Source organism: Suricata suricatta, chromosome 11 (assembly GCF_006229205.1).
Source record: "Suricata suricatta isolate VVHF042 chromosome 11, meerkat_22Aug2017_6uvM2_HiC, whole genome shotgun sequence".
NCBI lineage: Eukaryota > Metazoa > Chordata > Mammalia > Carnivora > Herpestidae > Suricata > Suricata suricatta.
This window is the reverse complement of record NC_043710.1, coordinates 18,413,648-18,429,894: the sequence shown is the minus strand read 5'-3', so window position 1 is coordinate 18,429,894 and position 16,247 is coordinate 18,413,648. Positions and strand designations below refer to the sequence as shown.

The 16,247-nt window shown below is 48.4% G+C and overlaps 1 protein-coding gene across 2 annotated transcripts in view; it reads left to right on the top strand.

The window, feature by feature from the left end:
- The window catches only part of EXT2 (exostosin glycosyltransferase 2), a 136,071-nt gene that overhangs the window by 34,637 nt on the left and 85,187 nt on the right, over positions 1-16,247 (top strand). For both annotated transcript variants that reach the window (XM_029956193.1, XM_029956192.1), the window contains exon 7: positions 684-777. In XM_029956193.1, the coding sequence (XP_029812053.1) occupies positions 684-777 (94 nt within the window). The remainder of the gene's footprint in view (positions 1-683; positions 778-16,247) is intronic.

The window sequence follows — 16,247 nt, the reverse complement described above, 5'->3', positions numbered from 1 at the left end:
CCTCACCATGGCCTGCAAGGCCCCCGTGCGCTTCGCCAGGCCCCTCCCTCGCCTGTTTGTCTCCTGGTTCCCTGCACCGTCTTCACTGGGCTCCAGCCGCTCCGGCCTCCTTGCTGGTGCCAGAGCACTGCCAGTGTGCTGCTTCCTCAGGGCCTGCGGCTCACCAGCCCTTCTGCCCAGACGGCTCTCCCTCGGCTGTTCTCGCGGTGCTCGGCCCCGGCCTTCCTTGTCTGACCTGGCCACTGTTGTGATGCCGGGACCTGGCATGTGCTGGGGACTCCATAAACACATTCCCAGGATGTGGCTGGCTTTGAGTAGGCAGCTGGTCCTCTGGTTCCTGGTGGGCAGGCCCGGGAAGGGAGGGCATACCGGCGGGAAGAGCTCACAGCCACGGACCCCGAGGCCGGTAGAGGGCGGCTTGTTGACGTGACTGGAAGGGCACCCGTGTGGTCGGAGCATGCGGGTGGGGCAGAGGGGGGTGAGGGAACTTGTGTGAGAGGGTCCTCCCGAGGAAGGGAGGAGGAGGTGGAGGAGGCCCTCACCGGAAGGAATGCGGGTCGGGGGGTGCAGGTGTCCACGACTGTCTGTCCATCCGTCCGTCGCGGAAGGACTCAGGACACGCGTGTGGAGGTGCTTTGTGTGAAGGGCTATGTGTGTACCAGCTGTTTTGCTGCCGTCTCCAGGGCGTCTGTGGTTGTGCCGGAAGAAAAGATGTCCGAAGTGTACAGTATTTTGCAGAGCATCCCCCAGAGGCAGATTGAAGAAATGCAGCGGCAGGTAAGAGGCCGGGTGGTGGGTGAGGGTGGCCTGCGCCGGGAGCAAGTCACAGCTGGCGCGTGGCGGGTCTGTGGCCTCTGCTGTTGGCTGGGCACGAGGAAGCGAGGAAAGCCGGCTCAGGTGAGTCCCGTCAAATAAGGATCGAAACAGTAACCGTCAGAAGTTTGAGAATTCTCCTGACATAAGCCCGCCACGTTTCCAGGGCCTGAAGCTCCGAACCTTTCTGGGTGGGTGTGTTCATAGCAGGTGGTACTTGTGCCTGAGGCAGCTCTGGAAGCGGGGACATTTTCAGGGTGATGCTTTAGAGCAGCTGCTGGCCCGGAGAATGTCATCTCATCGTGTCAGCTGGCCTACAGTTCTGGCCGCCGGTCCCTGAGGCTTCCGCCCTGCGGGGCCCGCCCTGTCTCCTGCAGCAGGTGCCGCGCCCCTGCCTCACTTCCCGGGTTCCCTCCCGCCGGCTGGCAGCCCTTCCGCCGGGCTGCTCACAGTCTGAAGCACGCCCCTGGGGGCCTCCGGCCATCCTGCTTCTCTTTCTTTTCTCTTTCCAGAAAGGAATTTAGTTGGGCTGAAATGTTAAGCAAAAAAATAAAAAAGAAAAAGACTATCCTAGGTTGATACTGTGCTTGTTTCTGTTTCTTTTCTCTTTAATGGATTTTTAAGGTTTTGATGTTTGTCAAAATTATCTCTGTGGGAGATGCGTGGGAGAGAGGGTTGGAAGGTAATCAGCATTACCTTTCACATACCCCGTGTTTTTGGTTTGGCACCCCACCCCAGGCGGAGAGCATGCAGGTGACCTTGTCCAGGGAATGGGTGTCAGGCCTCTGTCTGGGTGACGGCAGCGTGGTCACCTGCCAATGGGAGGGGCGGGGTCTGGGCTTCTGACCACTTTGTAAGTCCATGTTCAGTCCGTCCTGCTTCCGGCTCCCCTTGGCCCCCAACTGGGACTCCGCAGTGGCCGACCTCAGGTTTTCCTCAGCTGATGTTTCTCAGCGGTGCCTCGGGTCCTCAGTCAGCCACCCTGTCTCTTCTGCCCCTCCGCTTCTGCATTTTGTTGCTGTCATCTCATCTCCCATTTTCTTTACCTTGGAGTGATTATGCCTTCGTTTTTAAAATTTTGTCTTACTTGTCATTTCCGGGTTTTCAGGAGGCAGTGAAAATTAGTGGACGTGCTGAGCCTGCCCAGTTCGTTAAACCGAGGGAGGTCGGCATCCCGCAGTGATTAGTCTGTAGGCGCTGACCTTGGACTGCCTGTGCCACAGACGCACGGCTCTGCCCTTGGCCAGGGATTTGCCGTCTGTGGACCTCAGTAACCTCATCCGTAAAACACGCTGGCGTTCCACTTGGAAAACGAATCACAGCTTGATTTTAGCCTCCGCATAGTATTTTCACAGCCTGCTCATGTCCATTATAAGTTTCCGGGCCTCTCCCTTGTTACTTAACTACTGACCTCGTCTGAGTTCAGTCAGTTATAAAATCCATCTAGAGATCTCTAGATTCTTCCTCTAAACCTCTGGTTCCTACAACTTGTGTAGGAGAAAAGGTTCCTTTTCACAGAAGAGTCCTGCTGTCTCAGCTCCTTGTGTTTCTTTTATGGCATCTGGATTCATTAACACAACCAAGTAGAGAACCATCTGCCCAATCAGATACCATCTTAAGATTCCAGTCTGAGAAGGCCAAGTAGGCACCCCGCACCGTCATGTCGGGAAGGAGAATCGTTTGGTTTTTGGAGCAGAGCTCCTGGGGCTGGCTTCTAGAACACCATCGTTCCACAGAGCCTGGCTGGGGAACCGCACGTCTGAGACCAGCACAGGGGGTTAAATGTGAGTCCAGCCTCAGAGCTGGTTCTGTCTCCTAGAACCGTGGAGACAGAATGAATAGAGGTCATTTAAAATAGGGTCCTTCGAGGTTATTTGGGTTCAGAGGATATACTTGGAGTACGAGCCCTGCCCTGTCCCTATGAATTGTATGACAGTGGTGACAGTGTAAGTCACCAGGGCTCCCTGGGCTTTCATTTGCTCCCTTACGAAATGATGGGGTTGGCTAGATCCTCTCTCATGTTCCATTCATCTGTTTAAGAACTCTGTGAACCTCTTGTCCTTAGCAAGAATGTCACTGTCCTTGACAGCATTGATGGCCACGTGGCTATCTCTTCTCTGCTGTTCGCCTCTAGGCCTGAGGACCAATCACCTCCTGGGGTGGTAAGTTCCTCACATTGTCTAATTGGACAGAAATGCAGTCTTGGCACTTTCCTGCCTCCCTTTCCAATCTTCCTTCTGCTTTCTCATGCCCTTCTCTGCTGCTTTCAGACTTTCTCAAGCACTCCACTGCAGTTCCCTGTGTAGACCTGCTCCCCTTTCCCTAAAGACCCTGTGTTCTAAAAGTGACCTCTTTTCTTCTCCCAACCCCAGCTCTCTGGAGGGACTGATGTCAACCAGAAGGGATATTATCTGGTTAGGTAATTCCCAGATAGAAAGAAGGACCAGGTTCAACTACTAGAGGCCAATAGCACATCCTTTTCCCAAGTTGTGACAACCGAAAGTGTCTCTAGCCATTGCTAACTGTCCCGTGGGGGCAGCATTGCTTTGATTGGGAACCACTGTTCTATTGATCGTGATGATCTCATCTCATCTCAGAGAGCGTTCCTTTGCTCTGTAGGACCGTTTGCAGAATATGCTTGTCATTCTTTCCATACTGTCCATCAATTTAACTGACCTTGGCAGAAGTAGCTGAAAAAATAGCACATACTGACTTGGTTCTGGAAAGTTTTTATACCTAGTGAAATTTCTTTAGGGGGTTCCGATTCAGATCTTTTTGTAAGTAAGACAGGCATAAACTTTTAGGGGAAAACCTGTTGCATCAGTAGTTGATTCCTTAGAGCCTCTGGTTGATAGGTCCGAATGAGCTGAGGCCGAGAACAGTCTGATTTTCCTGCTCCGAAGTTGAAAACCAGCTCAAGGAGCTGCGTGGACAGTTGCAGCCAGCAGGGGTCTCCATCCACTTTTAAGTGACTTTCTTTTCCTTGGGACCGTTGAAATGTTGCCAAGAAATCCCAAGGTGCTTCTCACTGGCATTATCTTCATGGTCTCCAGCGATGAGTTCTTCAAGATAAGGAAAAAATAGTGCCGAGTGTAGGATTTTTGCTGTCTTAGATGGAACAGAGCTAAAGTTTCTGAATTGACCCCAATGTTGTGGGGATGGGACCTTGGTAATGAAGATGTTGCAGTGACATTTTGTAGCTTAGAGCTCAGGAGGAGGGAGGCTGCAGTGTAACTGGTGGGTGCAGCAGTGAAAGTCCTCAGCATGGCTTGGGCATTGGGGTGCACCAAGGAAGAGACATTTTGCCTGGTAAGGAAAAGTAAATTTGCCTTCTGACCTAAGATATGATATCACAGCAACCATACAGTTAAGTATAAGGCTAGAGCCTAAAACGGAAGTCAGAGCTAAGCTAAGGTTTTGAAGACAAGTACAACCCCTGTCTCCGTTATCTACTCCTGAAAGCTGACGAGAGGGCTGGGATGCGTGGCATTGGACAAGCTGGGGGCTTACGGGTGTGTGTGTGTGTGTGAGTAGTTAGTAGAGGGTACGCGTTATAAGAGTATAGAGCCAACTTACCAGTCAGCCTTTTATCATCCAATGAGCTAAATTAACTAGTTAATTTAGTGAAACCCTAATTAAGTGTTGTCTTTTCAATGGGAGAGGGTGGGAGATGGTAATGAATCTGTGATCCCCACTCACAAAGGCCTGTTATCTTGGGCCTTTAGGGACATAAGCACAGAGAAAGCTGAGAAGACAGTGCCCGTTTTCCAAAGTACATTAGAGGTCTGAAGTAGAAGGGAGAAGTTATGGGCTAGAGTTATCAGGGGCAGATTTACTGGGGGGGGGTTGCATTTGAGGGAGGCCCTGAAGAAGGAGAGGCCTGTCCAGCACCTTGGCAGACAGGAAGTATGCAACTGGATGTTTTTCTGAAGTCAGAAGGAGCATTCGTATCCTGTCTCCCTCGAATGGCAGTGGAAAGGAAAGCCATCTAGGATCCTGGAAGGCTGGGTAGACACCAGACCGTACGGTTGGAAATGTTTGTGTGGATAGGGAGGAAGGCGTAAATGGATCCCTGGTTTATCTGTTGAGTGGAGTTTCCAAACATTCTTTTATTGGTCAGTGGCTCCGCCAGGAGTGACCTCTAACCTCAGCCACACTAGGAGGTGGAAGTCAGGAGCCTGCTTTGCCTTTGAACTCTTCTTTGTACCCAATTGACTGGGAGCCTTTGAGGTGGCAGAAACAGTCAGCAACTTCTTTTCTCCCTGGCCCTTGAGCTGGGGTGAGTTAAAATGCCAGTTTCCTGTCAGTCTGTTACCCCGACCCATCTCACTTTGCCTTCATATTTTCCTACTAAGCTAGGGAATATTTGCGCTGCCGAGGAGTCCCTGAAGGTGTAATTGGCTGGTTGGGAAAAAGACAAAACACTTCCATTTAAGAAAATAAAACCCCAGGCCTGTGGCACCCTCGCTGACCAGGACTACAGTTAGGCGGCCAGCGTTGCTCTGACGAAAGAAAAGGCAGCAAAGACAACAGGGTAGCAAACGTGTGCGCACCAGGGGTCACGCAGTTCGTCCACAGGACAGCCTCTCAGCCGAGGCTTGTATTTTATCCTACTTACACGTAACGTCAACACGGTGACTTACCAGTCTCTGGAGCCATAGTTGCTTAGAAGTCACAGGTTTGAAGGGCAGAGACCAGGAGGGAGGGCCCGCGAGGCCCCTCAGGCTAGCGTGGGCAGCCTGGACGGCGAGGCGGGTCTGACCGCAGAGCTCCCGGCGCCTCGGACAGACGGCAGACAGCCCCACAGGCTTTGCCGGCCCTGGGCGAGCCGTCGCAAGATGGCCGCCCCCCTTCATTCACAGAAGTACGTGCTTGTTTGCTCTTCCTATTTTGGATTTCTGACATCCAAATGAGACCTACCCTCAGTCTGCGTATCGTTTCTGTTTTTTCCCTTAAAGCTGTTATTGATGGGGTGTCTGAAAATTAAGGAGATACCGAAATTGCTATGCTTGGTGATGCCCTTGAATTTTTAACTGAAAGCTTAAATTTTGTCTAGTGTATACATATGTGTGTGTAATATAGTGGCTTTTAACGTAATATGTACTTTACAAAGCTTTCTGTCTAGAATGTTTGTTTTTACAGACTCTCACATACGGAGAACAATCGGGTGGTTACCAGAGGGGAGGTGAGTGGGGGGCTGGGGTGAAGCAGGCCTGGGGACTACAGAGCGTGGTTATCACGATGAACACGGACTACGGGTGTCGTGGAGTCACTGCACTGCGTGTGCGCCCGAAACTACTAGGACACTGTATGTTAACTACTCTGGAATTAAACTTAAAAATGTAAGGGCACCTGGGTGGCGCAGTTCAGTGTCCAGCTTCAGCTCAGGTCATGATCTTGTGGTTCGTGGGTTCGAGCCCCATGTAGGGCTCTGAGGGGACAGCTCAGAGCCCAGAGCCTGCTTCAGAGTCTGTGTCTGCCTCTCCCATGTTTGCACTTCGTCTTTCTCTATCTCAAAAAGAAATGAACATTTGGAAGAAATTAAAAACTGAATAAAAATGAAGAAAATGAAAATGTTTTTATTTTTAAACAGTGTTTTGTGATTTACTTAAAGGTGTAAACTCTCCGACGTCTAGAAGCCTCGGCAGCCCGTTCTGTGAAGGCTCCCCGCACGGTGGCTTGCCCGTCCTGTCCATCGACAGTTATGCAGCTGCCCAAGTCCACTTCCCCTCCCTCCGCCGCCATGTACAAAGCAAACTGTTTAAACAGACTAGTGAGATAGGCGGTCAGACGAGTAATCTGAATGTTTTAACGCGAGGAAACTGAGGATAAAGAGATGTAAAGTAATCTCCCCAAGACCCCACACCATGTGAGGGACAGACCGGGAGCATACTCTTACATGGCCCACAACTTTATTTAAATCACAGAGCTGTGTGGCCTGGATTGAGGCAAAAAATCAGATGAACTTGCCAATAATTCAAGATGACTGCTTACTGGATCATTTTCTCAAAAAAAAGTCATCGCTTGAGATATTTAGGGCTGGATGCATCCCTGGAAATCTATTATGAAGAATATGGAAAATATTTCACTTCTAATTTCCAGAATCAGTATTATACCGTCTGTCATTTTTACCCCTCCACCTGTGAAGTTGAACATTTTTTTATGTACATGAACTGAACTCTCATGGCTTTTTAAAAAATGCCAAATATTCCCGGCCTCCTTTTCTCCCCCACTCTTGCTCCAAGTCTCTCCCAAGTCCCTCCAAGCTGTGTCTCCCGGTCTCTGCTTTCTGCCCTAAAAAAAAAGCTACTGGATTGCTTGCCCTCAGACAAAACACATTGACCTGAGCTTGGTGTTCTTCCTGTGAAGCAGACAGCCACGGTTCTGACACAACGCTGGGCTCTTCAGCCCATGGGAGAGCCTTGTGGATTGAGTATGATCGCTTTATGGGATACTTTGAATTTCATAATTTCTTTTCAATAGCACTGGATTCTCTGTGCGGTTGAGTTTTCCTACATATATAAATTCACATTGTGAAGGAGATTGGTTAATGTATGTTGTTTACAGCAGGATAAAATAAGGACTCGTTTAATTGGAACTCTTAAGGAAGAGCATTTTTATGTGTTTCACTTCTTCCCCCCCCAATTTTAGTATTAAGAACCTTATTGGAAAAAGACTTTTGCCAAGTATCTGATGGGAAGCCAAGAAAAGCATTTTAATAGAACTGTCTCAAATTTATAGTGCACTAGGGCCTGTAAATAAATTTTCCTGTCTTTAAGATTTGCGCTGATTTGCAGTTATTTTGTATAGCTTCTGAGATTTAGATCCTCGCAGTCCAGATGGAGAGGCCATAAAGCTCGCTCCCTGGCTGCCCTGGCAGCCCTTGTCCCTGGGCAGACAGACGTGGGCGACGCGTGAGACCTGCTTACCTTACTGTGGTGCTAGGTCTAAGTTCGGGGCCTTTGCAGAGTGGCCCACCTAAAATTCTCGAAATTTAGGAGGGTTAGAGTCTTTAATTTCATAATGCAAGCCAGTTAGATAAATATGTGTTAAGCACCTGCTCTTAACGTATGGCATAGGCATGTTGAGAGAGATTTTTTTTTTAAAGTAGGGGGCATGACACAGATCCTGTCTGTAAGAGAGGCCCAGAGGTTGCTGGGGCGGGCACTTTCAGTAATATACCCACTGAAATCAGGCCAGAAGTGCTGTCAGTCAGTTGTGCTGCGGAGAGTCAGGAATGGATCGGGGGTGGAGGGAATCTTCAGGGCTAGGTAGTCTCAGATAGGAAGACTGGATGCTCTGGAAGTACCTGACCTCTGCCCGGAGATGGCTTCTGTGAGCAGGACTCAGCAGGTAAGATGGAGCACGAGCAGGGACCTTGAGTACTAGTGGCAGGGACCCGTGCAGAGAATTAGAAGGCAGGGAAGGTCAGTGACAAGTGGAGAGTAACGAAAAGGTCACTGATGGAAGGGGAAAGCAGTATTCATTAAGAAGATTGAGAAACACAATCAAAGAGCTGGAAGGGACCTTCGAAACCATTCAACCTGTTTCTTGTATTTTATAAATGACAAGCCCTTGAGTTCAGGTGATCTTGAGAATGAATTGTTAGGGCTGGGGTGAGCCTGACTGGAGCCCAGGTCTCCTGACTCCCGGTCTGATGATTTAGGAAGGGGGGCAGTGCTGGGCATTGGGCACTGCAGTATTTTCCAGACTGAGGCTCTTGATTCGTTTGTTAGTAGATCACAAAGTCAACTCATTATGTAATGACTGGCATTTTATTTTATTTTAAAATGAAATAGAACAGAAAGGAAAATATCAGCATATTACACAGTAAAGATAAATAGTTGCAGAAACCTCTATTTCAATTACATATACATATATATATGTGTGTGTGTATATAGATGAATACTCAGTTGCAGTATAAAATGTATTTATGTTTCTTAGCGTGGTCCCAGTCCAAAAAGTTTGAAAAATGTTGATAGTGGGAAGCACAGGAGTATTTGAATTGGAGAGACCCGAATTCAGGTCCTAAACTGTGCCACAAATCCTAACTTGTGACTGTGGTCCAGTTACGTAACTGTCAAAGCTTCCCTTTTCTTATCTCCGACCTAGGGCTAATAACACTGCAGATCAGTTGTGCCGATTACAGGAAGTCATTAAAGCATCTGGGTCCCAGTCTGCCTGCCCCAGGCTGGTGCTCATTTGGGTTTGCCCTGCCTGGGTCTGTGTCTGGACATCGGAAGGAGCCTTCTGGTGTGGAGTTTGGTCTTAAGGAACCACAGTGAGTTACCAACACGGATGTATTATGCATTTGCTTCTGGGCTTGGAAACTTGAAACGAAATTTATTCCTGTGGGTCTGGTGTGCTTTCTGCATCTTGGCATGGAAAGTGGTTCACCTCTCTGCTTTTCTGTTGGGATCACAATAACTGATTAAAATCAGTGATTCTCTAGCTGACCTTAAAAAACAAAATTCATTGGCACATTTGGATAAAGTACTATTACTTTTTCCCCTTTCCAGTGAGAAAAAATTTTATAGTGAGTCTTTTTTCTCCTCTTCAAATGTGTTCTCTGCCAAATGATGATTTTATTCATTTTTTGGACTGAAAAATTTAAGAAAATGGACTTAAAAGTTAAAGTGAGAATGACATTTGGGGGAAGAACAGTTGGAGAACTTGAGTTACTGAGTAAGAACTAAAAATAAAGTGCATTTTTATGAAAACTTAATGAGGACCGTCAGCTTTTTGAAATAGCTCTTGCTCGCATCTTGCGGGAAGGAGGCTGAGTTCTGTTGTAGGATTTTCCTGGTACTCTCTCCTTCTTCCGTTTTCTTCTCCAGCTACCCATGCCTCCCTTCCCCCATTCCTTCCTGGCCGGCTCTGTCCCAGATTTAAAATCCCGCTGGAGAGCGGGGATGAGAGCTTTGTCCCCCAGATGATTTGGGCCAGCGGCTAAAACACTGCCATAAATCTGCGGCTCATTTTCATGCCACGTTAAAACAGTGTGAGCGGCTGGTTTCCGTGGCCCCTGCCCTCTTTCTTTATGGGCTTCTTTGGCTCTTCTTTATAAAGAGGCCCCGCGGAGTCATTTTAACGTTCTTATCAGTTTGCTGACAGCTATATGGGTCTTTCTGCCGAGTCCGGGAGCTCAGGCAGGCGTGTGAAACTCCTGATATTAAAATTGAAGAAAAATGCCAGGCAGGAGGGGTTGGGTGGTGCGGCCATTCTTCGGAGGTAGCAGACTAGCGGGACCATTAACCTTTGCAGGTCCAGAACCCTGCCGCTGGCCGGATGCGGCGCTCCCTTGGTTGGTGGCAGCGGGGCAGTGAGGGTTAGGCAAGAGAGGATTTTTCCGCGGGCTTTTATTTTTATCCCTTGATTAGACAATGCCGTTCCACTGGCAGTCTGTGCTTTCAAGCTTCAGCAAGTCAGTTGGGCAGCCCCAAAGGGCTCTGGGAGCCAGGTTTACGATGTACTTGGTTTCTAAAGGCCGTCTGACTGGCTAGGGCTCTGCCCGCTTGTCCTCGCCAGCGCCAGCTTGCTGTCTCCATGCCCACGGCATCAGTTATCAGATTTAAAGGGACTTTCATCAGTCTGCTTTGCTGCCCCTTTTAGACCAGATTGCTAACCCTCAGTAATCCTCCCAGAGTGCTCCATGGGCACGCCAGGCCCTCTATAAATGTCAGCCTGCGATGCTTGGCCCTTTTCACCCTGTCCGTCACAGAGCAGTGCCCTGGAAGCGCCTCCTCCCTCTCCCCTACCACTTTTCCTTTCTTTCTTTGCTGGAAGGCTCCCACAGCAGACAGCTGAGGGGAAGGAAAAGCCATTACCTGGAGCAAGGCCAGCGGCTTGACGGGGGCCTCAGAGTCTCTGGCATCTCCTGACCAGAATGTTTCTCCAGGCATTTCAGAAGCGCATCCCTGCCCTCTCTCCTTTCAGTGCTCCAGCCTTGATTTCCAGAGCAGCTGGGGCGGGTGGACTCTGCCCTCAGGGTGTGCTTTCTGTCTCCTTGCTCTTGTAACTGGAGCGGGGCATTTAGGAAGAGGTCAGTGGAGACACGCAAACTCCAGTGGATATGTATTTTTAATTGCTCTGCCCCCTTTTGTCACACACACGTTATTTTTCCTTTTGCAAATGGTTTTGGACATGAGCAGTTCTGCAAGTATGTTCAATTTAAAATAGCCATTCAACTTGAGGTTGAGGCAAAAGCAAGCAATTCTTGTAGCAAGTTAGTCAAATTATATGGCTGTTGATCTAGGATTAATGATTTTCATTGAGCGAACAATAAAAAAAAATACTGACTTGTTTTATTGCTCATGTAGCTCCTGTGGGGAGAGTAATTAGGTATAAAAGCCAAACGAGCAGTAAAACAAAATACCCCAACCTCTAAAACGATAGAACTACTTTTTTAAACATTTTCTGGGGACTACATTGATACCTGGTAGTTAGTTAAGAAGTTTAATGAACTAGATATCATTGCTTATAGTCTAATTATAACAAACGTACTGAAAATATTGAACTTATCAAAGATGAGTTATATAAAAATAACTTAAGCATATTGGCCGTTTTCCACAAATACGTGATGATGAATGATCATTGCATGGGCTTCTCAAGGGGTCAGGGTAGGTGGGATGGTCGGTTTCCCCTGGGCGTCGGCGAAGAGCAGTCTCCCTTGTCATGAGTGCCCAGGATGGGCCACTGCTTCAGGAAACGGCCTCTCTCATAGAAGCGTTAGATATTAATTTGCAGCCTGTGTAAGAATGGTCTGACTCTTTGGGGCTGGTTTCCTACCGAGCGGGCCTCTTTGTGAAGCATTTCTGAGAAATGATTGCTCATTACAGGAAACCCCGTGCAGCTCTCGTAGATCTGCTCTGTCCCTACTTACAAAGATACCTAGGTTCGTTTACAAAGCAGTGACTTGTGAGTGATCAAGTGTTGATTCATTTGGTAAAGAATTCACTGTATTCAGGTCTTCGGTAACAGTTCAGCTGATCCATAGGGTCATCCATACTTACAAATGTTAATGTAGACTATACACACGTACATATACATACTGTCTGTCTCAGCTTTGCAGGGGTTGAGAGCATTTGGGGTTGCATAATTATTTTTGGCATGGCATAGGCTTTGGCTTTATGATCGCACGGTTGATCTTACAATTCCCTGTTACTCTTCTTGGGAATGTGAGACATCAGTCACACATGTTTATTTCATTTCTCTTCACTTAAAGACATTTAATACCAAATCCAACCAGGATCGGTACAGAAGTAGCTCCCTGTAAACCACTTCTAGCCATATGGTTATCTCTGAAGTCCTTGATAAGGACTTGAATAGGACGCAGTTTGCTTGTTACCTTTTAGATTCCAGTACTTTTCACTGAAAGGTTTCTCTTCAGCTGTGTGCAGTATGTATGTGTATCAAAGTATTTTTAACTTTCAGGCTAACTTGAGCAGGTCTTGATGATCTTCTGCATGTGTCACAGAGCGTGGAGTTTTTGTTTCAAGCTATAGACTGAAGACTGAGTTCAGCAGTGAGGTTGACCAGAAGGAAAGGACCCAGAAGCTGGCAACACAGCCACAGGTCTGGATGACACACTCAAGGATTGTGGCGCAGCGTGCACAGGAGCGGAGGCCCTAGTGCATTCCCTGGAGCCTAGAAGGACCACAAATCTGTATTCCCCCAAATCTCTGCCTGGCGAGTTGTAGGTAACTTTGGATATGACGTAACAGCAAGCACAGCCTTTGGGAATCTTTCTGGTGTAACCTGAAGATTGGAAACTACAGAGTAGTGAGATTTTTAACGGTCTCATCAGCTACCACAGTGATTTTTAACCGTGAGGTGAGGGAGGGATCAGGATACCTTGTGGGGATTTTCAAACTCCACGTACTTGTCTCACTCCCACTCGGGGTGGGGGTGGGGATGAGGACATGAATTTCTGTTGAGAGTCCCTGCCACGATGAACCTCGGCTACTCTTTCTCGTGGGTGGGCGTCCTCCTTCAGGTGAGAAGGGGTGGGGGGGACGGAGAACCGCTGACAGAGCAAGCGCAGCTCTTTCAAGCTTCCTTTAGGTTCAGAGTCCCAGTTTGGAGACAGGAGACTGGACATGGGGGCTTCCATGCAGAATCAACAGAACTTATCTTAAAAATCCTTAGTCAGGGGCGCCTGGGTGGCTCAGTTGGTTAAGCATCCGACTTCGGCTCAGGTCACGATCTCACAGTTTGTGGATTCAAGCCCTGCGTCGGGCTCTGTGCTGACAGCTCAGAGCCTGGAGCCTGCTTCAGATTCTTTCTGTCTCTCTCTCTTCTTCTCTTCCTCTTTCTCTCTCTACCCCTTCTCTGCTTGCACTTTTTCTCTCAAAAAATAAATCAGTTACCAAAAAAAATTATAAAAGAAATCCTTAGTCAGAAGATGGGACTTCCCAGCCACAAGCAAGCCGCTTACAGAGGACTCGTGCCTCTGGTCAGGCGGAAAAGTGATAAACAGCTTTGGGCCCACACTATTCTCAGTTTCTCTTTCTCTGGGAATATGTAGGGACAGTGGAGAGGACTCACCTACGACCTGTCTGCTGAGTTAGTGTTCGCAGCCCAAAGAGGAGAACGTCTCCTTAGTTTTCTCTCGCCGTCTGTCACCATGTGGGAAACAGCGCAGTGGGGAGAATATGATGCTGACATAACAGTTTAGACATGAACTAAGCCTTCACATCTGCTCTCTCGGTCCCTTCGCATGTTGGGTTCGCGTGTGTCTTAATTAAAGTGGGGGGACGGTCCCTTCCAGTGCGCCTGGGTGGAGGGGGGCTGCTTTCACATTGGTCTCTAATCAAACAAACTTACGCCCATGTTCTCCTGGTTTTAGTGCAGCAAACACGGGCAGTCTCACCCTGGGCAGATTCCTGCACTAGTAGCTGGCCCATGTTGTGCAGTTATTTATTTATTTTTGGTGACAGATCTTGATTCAGGTTTTCCAGTCCAGCTTTCAGGTATTCCACGGAAGCAGCTGGAGGGGGAGCTGGTGCACCGCTCCTCACTGAAGAAGCTCCTTGATCTGACCGAGGGAATGGTGGGGTTCAGAGGCGTGGGTCGCTCTGTGCTCCTGGGCACAGACGAAACGACTCTAATCTCTAAGTATCTCTGTGGAGAAGGTTTGACCAAGACCAGTTTTATTGGTCAGTGGCTCCTGCTTTAGTAACCTTTCACCCCTATGGCTCTTGGAGGTACAAGCCACTGGCCGGCCTTGCCTTTGAACTCCTCACGGCTCCTGCCACCTCAAAGGCTCCCCGTCAGAGGCTTGTGTTTTGCTTGGGCTCTCTCCTCACAGCAGGGGGTCAGCAGTTGGGAAAACCGATCCACCCTTAGAACACTGATATATTTGAAGGTGATACCCCTGGGAGTTGAAACCTATGGCTTTCTGTTTCAGGAGCTGTCTGTCATACGTCAAGAAACACAACTCAGACTGCCCCTTCTTCCTCCTGGATCCCATCTTGTCTCCCGTAGGACAGGAGATCATAACAGTTGAGCGGTCCCTCCCCGTATTCACAAAGTCTTCCCCTTCCTTCAAGCTCTTTTACGCCTTTTTTTTGCAACTTGCTCAAGTAGCATCTATTTTGAAAGACGTTTTCTTTTAAAGAGCGCTGAAACACGCACATCCTGGCCGTCGTTGGTGTCTGGGATCCTAATTATGGTAAAGATGGACAGGACCCACGTCACAGGGCTCTCGGGCTCTGATGGGCCCTCCCTGCCAGACGGCTCAGCCTTCTTGATTCTGTTCCACCTGCTGGGGAGGCCAGGTCTTTCAAGGAGACATAGAAAGAGTGCAGATCACCCTCCTGCCTCTGCTTGGCCTCCCGTCGGGGGGCAGGAGTAAAAGCTCTACCACTGAGAGGCAAACCCAGGGGCCCACAGATATGAGATGATATCAATGTAGCTCCTCTGGTAAGAAATCCAGCTTCTCATTCTGAGAATATTGAGTACAAAATGTCTCTTCTACTCAAGATTTCTTTCGCCTGGGAGAGGAGCGAATGATCTCTCCTGAGGCCCCTGCTTTCCTAGAATTCAAATAGGATATCGCCAGTCATCTTTAGTAGAAAAGACAGTCTAGCAAGGTTTTTTTCTGTGTCAGAGCAAAGGTTGAGTTTTTAGCAGAGACTTAATGCCTCGGAAGAGCCAGGCCTCATTTCACCCGTGTCTTGTTCTATGGTCATGAGCTTATATTTCCCAGCCGGTAAAGGGAAGGGGAGAATTAACATTAACTCCTGTGTTTGGCACTGTGTTAGGAACTTCCTTAAGAAAACCTGATGAGGGGTACCTGGGTGGCTCAGTCGGTTGAGCGTCTGGCTTTGGCTCAGGTCATGATCTCACGGTTCATAGGTTAGAGCCTCGCATCAGGCTCTGTGCCGACAGCTAGCTCAGAGCCTGGAGCTTGCTTCGGATTCTGTGTCTCCCTCTTTCTCTGACCCTCCCCTGCTCACACACACACACTCTCTCTCTCTGTCTCTCAAAAATAAATTAAAAAAAAAAAAGAAAACCCGATGAGGTGGATGTTACTCTTATTTTTATAAAGGTACACAAGCTAAAGTCAGTAGTTGTTTAATTGGCTCCATTGAATTGAGTTTTGTGGAATCCATGTCCGAGGTAGTTTTTTCCTAATCCCATTCTTAGCTCCTGACCAGGTCAGAGGGTGGGAAGGGGGTGCGAGAGGGTGAAGAGTGACCTGCTCCTCGTGCCACCTGCACATCCACATCAGGACGCTGAGGAGTGGCCCGTGTGGCCCCACTCGGAATCTGCAAACTGCCTCTGCCCCGGACACCGGTCAGTGAGATGGGACTTCTGTCGTGCTCTTCCATCACAACGGGGTGACAAGGATACTCGTGACAGAGTTTGTTAAGCCCCGTAAAAGCCCACTTTTTCTCTTGTTTGGCTGGGCCAGTGGAAAGGTTCTTAGAGGTGAGATAGTTTTTCTCATCGAAATGTTGAATATCACAATTCTTGTTTTAACTCTAGAATGGAAAGGCTGGAAGTATAGGACTGTGTGCTAGGTTGAGAACTTGATGACTCTAAAAGTACTGGAGAATTTAAAAAAGATTTAATAATGCAGAAGACCTCTTGTTTGTGCTGAAAGTGATTTCTTCATTTTTCATAAAACCTGTGTCCTTCAAGAAGGCTGGTTTGGGGGCAGGAGGAATGGAGCGTGGCAGAGGAAACAGGCATTTGGAAATAATGGATTCCTGTCCCTACAGAGAACTTGCTCACTTATCCTCCTAACCGTACGTGCCTATTGCTGCTTGTCTCGCTTAAGTGCATCATCTGGGTCAGCCCCACCCCCACTCCATCTCCTCCAGGTACATCCTGGGCCTCAGAACCAGGTAGATTGTTAGTTTAGTGGTGAGTTGTAATAAAGAAGGTATTTGTTCAACAATTATTTTCTTACTTTTTTTTTTAATGTT